Source organism: Charadrius vociferus, unplaced genomic scaffold (genome assembly GCF_000708025.1).
Source record: "Charadrius vociferus isolate BGI_N301 unplaced genomic scaffold, ASM70802v2 scaffold15, whole genome shotgun sequence".
Taxonomy (NCBI): domain Eukaryota; kingdom Metazoa; phylum Chordata; class Aves; order Charadriiformes; family Charadriidae; genus Charadrius; species Charadrius vociferus.
The window spans coordinates 6979642-6988910 of record NW_009650064.1 but is presented as its reverse complement, the minus strand read 5'-3'; the positions used below and the strand labels follow the sequence as shown (position 1 = coordinate 6988910).

Here is a 9269-nt window from a genome sequence, read left to right as displayed (position 1 = left end):
AGCATTCCAGATGACTTGGATAACTATCTTTAATGTTCCTTTTCTCATGGGGAAAGAAAAATACATATATTCTACTTTAAATTGTAAACGCTGCATCTTCTGTGAAGAATCTATCTTCAATAGGCATTAGATTGAGCCCTCATTAGAAAAAAGGATAGATGGCAGAATCTGTCAGATGAGATGAAAGCCTGGCAGCTGGCACTTGTTTCTAATATTTGATGAACCAAAAAAGGACTACAGTATAATTCTGAAGGGCAAGCACTGATGGGCAGGGAAAGAAGTTCATCAAGACTCTTCTAGTAAAGTTTGTGTAATTTATTCTCAAGAACAGCTTCATACAGCATAGTGTTGAGTTTTTCATTTAACTGGAGAGGTCTGATGTCTTCACAGTAAGATTTTGCCTTAATACTCATCTCAGCACGCTGTCTCAACAGCACACCCAGAAAAAAAACTGACTTACAGTCATATAACTGAAGGGTTAAGGCATAAACTACTTAACCCCCTTCACCTAAATGAAAAACCTACAAGTATTTAGACTGGTAATACAAACAAAAAATTGTTTTTCTTTCAGGAGAACAAACACTTGATTTACTTTTGTTGGATTTTTGTTTCAGCAGATTTCCAGCAGTATGCTAAGAAAAGATGAAGAAGAGGAGGAGGAGGAAGATGAAGAGGAGGAAGAGGAGGAGGAAGAGGAATTAGATGCTACTAAGGAAGTGAGATAACAAAACAGTTCTGAGAGTCTCTTTTTTTTTTTTTTTGATTGGGAGAAAAAAAATCCCTTTATGTAAAGGCTTTTGTGTGTTAATCAAAAACTTCACTGAGGCTGTATTTTTAAAATTGCAACAGGAGCAAGAATTGGCACTAATAGTAGACTGCCAGACAACAAATGACCAGTTTCAAAGAGTGGAATAAAAATCTCCTGAAAATGGACCATTTCAGTAGCTAGAAAATGAAACATTTAAATAGAATCCTGTATTATATTTGCGTACATATATATTGCAGTCACATTTGCTTAAACTTACAAGATGAACAGTGTCCAAAACCAGCACTAAGCTGACAAGCAGTTACGAACATAAGGGTTTGCTTGTTACTTTGCCAATATATTACCTTATTCTCTAGCTACACACCTCCTGGATTTAGTAAGTCCTCTAGCTATACCTGTCATAATTGGTTTTATACATCCTAAAGTAACTGCGGTACTCAAGAAACCGATTACAGCAACAATCCTGTTACATTTCGTTCTGTTACCCACCTTGGATGGCAGAAGGCGGGGTGAGGCGTAGTTTCCTTATTCTCGTTTTCCGCAGGCTTGACTAAGATGACTTTTGATTCCTTTACACATACAGAATGAACATTCACAAATAAGCATCCAGCCCAGTATCTACTTTTAATGCTGCTTTGCTTTTAAATAAAAGTGCCTTCGTAATAAAACTAGTTGACATTTTATATAGTTGCCATTTATTATATTAGTCAACATGCTAGATATAGTTCAAGTTTCATGTGTTTAACTAGTTGATTCAGTTACCAATTCCATCAAACATACAAGAAATTACACATTCTGAGTGTAATTTCTTACCCTGTTTGGAGATGGTGGTTATGCGTGTTCATTTTTGAATAGCATACAATTGTCTGCCAGAAAGCTGCTACCATATTGTTTATCTCCAACTTCAGTATCTGCTAAAGAAAGAACACATGTATAAATCTAGAATTTAAACGTGTAACTGGGAAAACAATCTTAAGTTATAACCAAAAACTCCTTCAGATACAAAAATAAACTAGGAAGTGCATTTTTAATATTGGTGCTGCCTTTTGTCTACCGATGCAGAGTATGCAATGCATGCTTGTTTAGACAGGTGAAAAAACAGGTTTTCCAAAAAAAATAAGACGGAAATATAAGTAAGTGAAAATGTCACAATACATAGGGTTCTGTTTCAAATCCAAAAGAGTTTTACACCAGAATTACAAACTATTTACATTGAACTACTGTTGACAAGGGGTAGAATACTAATGATTAAAACTTAAAAAGTATCCAGGTAACTAATTCCCATCTATTTCAGTCAGTAGGGCACTTCAATAAGTATTTGTATCACAACATCAGAATTATGATGATCACCACTTTACCATTTCATATTTAGTGAAGTCTTGTAGTCCGTCTCCAAAACAGATGGTTAACTTCATGACTATGCCAAGTTTTCATATAATACAGATATACGCAAATAGCGATTATTTCTGTACTATGCCTTGAAAAAGGAATTCTGAGTAAAAAAAGGAAGCAGTGTTTAGATTAATTCCCACTAAAAGATTAGTAGCTGGGGTTCAGAAAGAGAACTGTTTTTTTTCCTCAGCAGTTTCAAATTTTTTTTTCCTCCCCTACCTCACAAAAAAAGTTGACTTTAGGAGTTACAGAAAAACTTAGAGAAAGGGAGAAACAAAGACTGTTGGGCAACTTTGTTCTGCATCTGTGAAGTCATAAGTTTTCATGTTGGACAGAAATTGTGCAACCTTAAAACTATAGATGAAAATTGCTGATTAAAGTATTTTAAGGCCAGAAGAATGTAGAATGTAATTACATAATTAAATATTACCTATGGATACTTTTGCAAAGATTTTTCTCATGGCATAAAAGCTTACTGGAACACTGACAGTACTGCCTTTGTTCATACATATTTTTGATCACTGACATGTAGATGATGAAGACTGGTATCCATTCTTGTGAAGAGTATTTTGCCACTCTGTTGAACATACTGGCCCATCCCTTTGGGACTAAAGATTATCTTCTCACACTCATCAGATTGTCATATGTTATGGCTTTCCTGGATGCCTCAAGCTGCTTCTGTATGTGATCATTATTACTAGGTTTTGATGACAGAGACTGTTTTGCTTTAAATCATAATTTTTTTGGAGCATGTTAGTAAAAGCAACTTCAAAGTAAGCATAACTAGGGAAACTAGCTGTATTTTATATCAGCACCACAAACAGCAGCATTTCCTCTTTTACTATATGGATGGTACTTAAAAAGGAAGAGCAGTAATTCAAGCCATGTAATTACAGACTGTCTCTTATTTGTCCTTTATACTGCAAGTACAGTGCCCCTGAACCATTAAACATCTAAAGTTATAAAATGCTATTATCAGGAAATGCTGTCACCATACCGTGCACATGTACCACGTATTCAGGCAGAATCAGACTGTCCTATTAACCTCATTATTTAACTAATGTACTGGCATTCCTTCCCAGTTTCCCTCTGCTTTAGATCATCTGTGTATACTTTTAAGTACAGCTTTTGTCTTTATAGACCTATAAAAAACCCTGCTTTTTTTGGCCTAGCAGTCAGACATTTCAGATTAATCTAGAGTAGCCATAAACTCTAATCTGGCTTTAAATTAAAGGCAAATTAGCTATAGGACAAACAAAAAACTCTGCCATTATAAGCTTTATGACTCTTTTTATGTATTCACTGGGGGGGAGGCGGAGTTTACCATCCCAAAAAATTAATGTTATCCTATCAGCAATTATTCTTTCTTGAGAACAAACGATGCTTTTTTTAAAAGATAATCTCACACTTTACCAGCAAAAAACCTACTAAACTCCCCTATCTTCCCAGCCTCCAAATCCTTTTTTTCATTACAAGAATTCATGTGTGTACAACACTACTCTAGAACTAGTAAGAAGTTTACCGATTTATTTTCAGTGTTTGCAATGTCCTATTGTGCAGCAGCTAGAAGAACTTTAAAACCAACAAATCATCTAAAGCTGATTAACTGGAGAAGTTAGCTGCATTCACATTTACAATGCAGCTGATAATACAGAGGCAAGAATTAGTAGTAAAGATGATGCTAGCTTACAAAAATAATCATGATTAAGTTTTCAACAGCAAGATTAGGTCAGACAAATTTATTTTGAGGATTCTCATAACACATCTTCATTTTCCCTGCAAAGTCTTCTGGCTCCTTGGTCTCTTTTATAGCAGCTATGAAATAAAAGCACCAATTTCTTGGGTTTTATTTTAATTCCATTTAAATTCAGACGAGGATTCCGAACAGTACACTTCTGAAGCTAATTCCTACCAGACAGCAAAAAAAGGTACGTAAGTGTTCAGAATTTGAAAATTTGGCCACATTTAAGTTCTTTGCTCAGAGGAATCTACATATACACACTGGGTATTATCATTCATTGAAAATGCTTTTTTCCTGGCACTTAGAACAGAGGACAAATAATATGCAGATGAAACAAAGCTACACTGGCCTTTTAAAAATTACAGAACAAAAAAAATTGCTCTTGATTTTGTTTGCTTCTACTTAAAGGGTTTACATGGAAGTTTAGTAATGATAATGACTTTATATAAACAAAGTAATTAAGGTTTGACCACCAGTGAGGGTGATCAGTCACTGGAACAGGCTGCCTGGAGGGGCTGTGGAGTCTATTGAAAATCCAACAGCAAAGACCTTGAATAACCCATTCTAGTTGATGCTGCTTCGAGAACGGAGTTGGACTAGAGACCCTCAGGTCCCTTCCAACCTCAGCTACCCCATGAATCTCTGATTTTTTGGTATTGCCCAAGCAAAGGTTAAAAGAAGTTTACATCTCCAAGTTGCAACTCTGTTGTCTTAGTTTGAGGGGGGGACTAAAACTTCATAAAATTCTTTAGTACTTCCAAGTACTATCTTGTACAGCTGCAGTGTCAACAAAGTCCTTATTCACACAACCAGAGCTTCTACTGAGCCTCAATTTTTAAGGTGCAGTTTTTCCTCAAACAGGCTAGCTTTTATTTCTTCCTAAAAGTTAAATATGCAAAGCATTCTAAATACTGACATAAGCATTTATTTTCTTACATAAGAAAATAACATACTTGGTTGTCAGCTTGGTTGCCAGTGACAGATGTTAGTTAAAACTAATCAGAGATTGACCTGGAATGCATCCAGACATCATTAGCAAGTTAATATTCATATTACGAGCATATGGAGATAAAACAAAGACCACTCCAAAAGCTCAGGCTGAAGTCAGAATTCTTGATCTAATTCCAACATTCATTTTCTGCTTCAAGGTACTACAGTGAGTGAGGAGAACAAGAAAGCCTATCCAACTGATTAATATGGATTTTGCAGTCTTTGTAAACTGCCTATTCATTGCTGTGTTGACAAACTGTAATAGTTCACTCTTTCTGGAGGAAGCAGCCAGCATCATTCTCACCAAGACCCGTGATATAATACTTGAGGTCATTAACTATACAAGTTTTAAATATAAGACACACATTTGATGGCAATTTCTTTTTTATTTAAAAAAAGTTGCAAAGCCAGCTAATGTCAACAGGGAGCTCTTTTTTCTTCTTTTAATAGAAATGCCTGCAACCACATAAAACCAAAAAAAAATCCAAAGAGTTTACACAAAAAAAAAAAAAAATCAGTCATTTTAAAATTTATTAAGCTAACCTCAGTAAGAAGTGTTATTTACTAATGCAGGTAGCACTTAAGTTCTTCTATTTGAACCGTTTGCATGGTCAATCAACCAGCACTTACATTTTTATTTGATGCAAAGTCATGGGACATGGAATTAAAGCAAACTAAAAAAACCCCAAAGCATTACAACTCCATGCCTTTATACCTTGATGTAAGACATTCAATATCCTCCAGAATTTCTGGGTTCTTCTCTGCCACAAGAAGTAGGCACAATACAGTGCTCATATCTTAACCATACAGATATTTCAACCAAGAACTAAACAACTGAACTAGGTACTATTTACAACCGTTGATGGGAACAGCTTTTTCTGCATCTTCCAGTAACTAAAAAATAATGAAAATAACTGTCAATACTGTCAAATCTAGAATGTCCTATTCTAGAGCATCTTTTACTCCTTTTACAGCAAGCTCAACTTAACTTTCCGTGGACCAATTGGCCTATCATTCAGTTCATTAATAGCAGCCATAGCTTCCTCATAGTTTGTCATAGCAACGATGGCATCACCTGAAGGTAATCCTTGTTCATTATACTGTACAGAAACTGACTCCGGTATGACTCTGTAGCCATAGAAAAAATCCAGAATCTCATTAGGAGTAGCCTTAAAAGGTAAATTTTTCAATCGAATAGGAACAACACGTTCAGAACCACCACTGAAATTTGGATCCGGCATAAATCTTCCTTCAGGAAAATTTCCCATTTTATTATTCCCAAACTCCATTCTGCCAAAAGGTTCACTGTCACCACCAAAATCCATGAGGGGTGGCGGACCTCTAAAATCCTTAGGAGGGCACATGAAGTCCTCGGGGGGGTGCCTAAAATCAGAAGGATGCCTGAAGTTCCCAGGGGGACCAAATGAATGCATGGGTGGCCCTTGTGGTGGCCCAGATGGTGAACCAACTGGACGGGAAAGCTCACCTCTGTCATACGGATGTGAATGACCGTGCATTTCATTTGGTGCAGACAACGGTACAGTTACACCAAACTTCTGCATCTGCTCTTCAGATATAAGTCTTATTAATACCTCCGTTCCCAAGAATCTTCGTCGATTTAAATTTTCTGCTTTCATGGCTTGTTCTTCAGATTTAAACTTCACTAATGCTTCTCCCAGCCCAACTCCTTTGTCATCATAGAGCAAGTAAATATCATCTTCATCAATATCAAATCTCGCAAAGAACTTTTGCACTTCAATTTTTGACACATCAAATGGAAAATTCCTTACATAAACACACATCTTAGGGCCAGAATGACCTTCCCGATAACTTTTTTCTGGTATGGCCTGTCCAGGATGATCTCTGTCCTGCGATCTTTTCCTCTCACAAGAATCAATTATTTTCAACATTGACTTTTTCGAAATTGGAAAAATGTAAACGGGACGGTTGAGAAGAACCTTTCTATGACATTCCAAAGCAGCCTGATAATCTCTCTCACTCCTTAACATCACAAAGGCATCTCTAGTCCTCCTCTGATGCTTATCTGTCAGAAGCTTGATTTGTTTGCTGCATATATCCAGATCAGGAAAAAAAGCTCTCAAATCTCTCTTCTCCAGATTAGTAGATAGATTTCTTAAGTGTATATAATATTCCTGGGTGGGAGGTGAACGAGAACGTGTTCTTTGTCTCCTTGGTGATCTTGAATGAGAATGCTTCCTTGAATGCATGTAGCCTGAACTTCTTGGGGAACGGTCTTCACAGAAAAAGCGATCCATTTCATTTGGCATGTCTACCCTCCCACCATATTCAATCCACCGTTCCTCTGTAGATGGGCTAATTTCTATAAACCTCTGACCCATGTATTGTCTATGACGTTTGAGTCCTTCTAAGGCATCACCAGGCGTAGCAAATTTTACCAAGCAATCACCATTGTTTAAACCATTGCGATGCTTTATCAGAATCACTCCATCCACATGTATCCCAGAAAGGAAAGCACGTACTTCATCTTCTGTTGCAGAGTAAGGTATACCACGTAGAAATAAGTAAAGATCATCTGGGTTAAATGGGTGAGAATCCTTTCTTGACTGATAGCTTGATTTAGGCATACCTATATCACCATGTCTTGTACCATTGGTATGGAAACCAGCCTCCGGATGATTTGGTGGACCATAACCAGGTTTACTTATTCCTTTGGGAAAAGCCGTGACTAAATGTGGAACGTCTCCAATACCCGATGCACCAGAACCATTAGCACCAGTTCTTCTAGAGCCAGACATAGCTTCTCGTCCCCCACGGTCAAATCGTTTCCGGCTCATTTCTATGGTACTCTGCATTTCTGCCTTGCTGCTGAGAAAGAGCTCTATGCGTGAGTCCTTGATAAACCCTCCTGAACAGCTCATGGCACGCCGTGCATCTTCATCTGTTGCAAATATAATAAAAGCCTCCCCAATCTCTCCTCCAATAATATGCACACCTCCATCAGGAATATTCAATCCCAAGAAGAAACGACGAATATCTGGAGGACCCGCAACAACAGGAAGCCCCTGTAAACGGATGACTACAGCCATGCTGAGCTCAACCCACAGCAAAAATCACCTGCAGACAAAAAGGTACACATGATAGCACGTCTTTAGTACTCAGCTATTACAGTATCTTAACACTTAAGAAGCTACAGCCTTTTTAATGAATGCCCTCGTCTCAATCAAGAGAGAAGGTATCAAAACCCCCACAAGTTCACAAGAACAAGATTAAAGCAAGATTCACTGAAAGTTGATTAGTCAAAACAATTAGCTACTCTGCCTGCACACTTGCACAAGCCTATCAATATTGCCTATCCTAAGGGCAACAAATTCCACCTAAGTCACTTCTCACCATCCACAATACCTAAAGAACACCTGAAGTCTTTCACGGCATAGTTACTGTATGCCAGAGATCTCTGCCCCGTTCTAAGGAACAACAACAAAAAAAAAACAACAAAAAAACCCCCTGTTTACTTTTGAACAGGACACTTGTGATCATAACACAGAAAATACTACATGATAAAAGGAGAAAGGAAAAAGCACAACTACGTCACTGGAAAATGAAGTAATTCACCAAAAGTGATGATTTTACTGCTTTCACAAGTTGCTCTACCCAGTGATCAGTTCTGTTCAATAATGTATGTTTTTCTCAGCGTTCAAAAATGTTGTCTCTTTCACATAGTCAGAGTATTAACTGCAGCAGCCACATGCACTTGGGAGAGCATCTCCTAGTTCCCAGCCACAAGTCTGTGAGAAAAAAGGCCGTGTATGATCTTGTCACAATACTCAGTGAGAAGTGTTAAGCTTTTAGCAGCTTACCTGTTTCTGCTTTGAAGACCTGATAAATTCTGTAAAATCAACTTAACTGTGGAAAGAAAATGAAACAGAATTAATGGCTGATATCTGTACTTCACTTTACATACTGTGCTACACTGCTGCAGCTCATCCATAGCAGTGGCTAATATTAAAGCCAAGCATGTAATGAACCCACAACATGGGGTACTATGAAGAACTCCTTCCATGTTCCAAGATGCTATGCATTGCATCTTTGTGTTTCCATTTTAGAAGGAAAAGAAATTCAAAATTTAAAGTTGACTTCTGAAAATGATGAAAACACGATGAGGTTACTTGGTCATCAACTGTGCCACACTGAACTGTTGAAATGAAACAGACTGACAGCATATCGTGGGAAAACTCTCAATTCAGTTCTTTTGAGTCCTTGAAAGAGGCATCAGTCCATCTCAGGATTATAGGATGTGTCCATTCTTCTAAAATCCACCTGCTTTGGAAGTTCACAACAAGAGTATGCTACTCACCAGTCCAGCACTGCACTTAACTAACACAGTGAAGACGATCAAAT

General features: G+C 37.4%; 2 protein-coding genes across 2 annotated transcripts in view; one reads left to right on the top strand and one right to left on the bottom strand.

Annotated features, from left to right (window-relative positions):
- FAM92A1 (family with sequence similarity 92, member A1) overlaps nt 1-725 on the top strand; it is a 40253-nt gene extending 39528 nt beyond the window's left edge. Inside the window, exon 10 of the mRNA XM_009891935.1 lies at nt 618-725. Coding sequence (XP_009890237.1) covers nt 618-725 — 108 coding nt within the window. The remainder of the gene's footprint in view (nt 1-617) is intronic.
- Nucleotides 726-5259: 4534 nt separating this feature from the next.
- Nucleotides 5260-8960, bottom strand: RBM12B (RNA binding motif protein 12B). The gene is made up of 2 exons (XM_009891852.1): nt 8729-8960; nt 5260-7985 (listed from the first exon to the last, which is right to left on the bottom strand). Exon 2 carries the CDS (start codon nt 7955-7957, stop codon nt 5858-5860), a length of 2100 nt encoding a protein of 699 aa, XP_009890154.1. The 5' UTR covers nt 7958-7985; nt 8729-8960; the 3' UTR covers nt 5260-5857.
- Nucleotides 8961-9269: the final 309 nt, after the last annotated feature.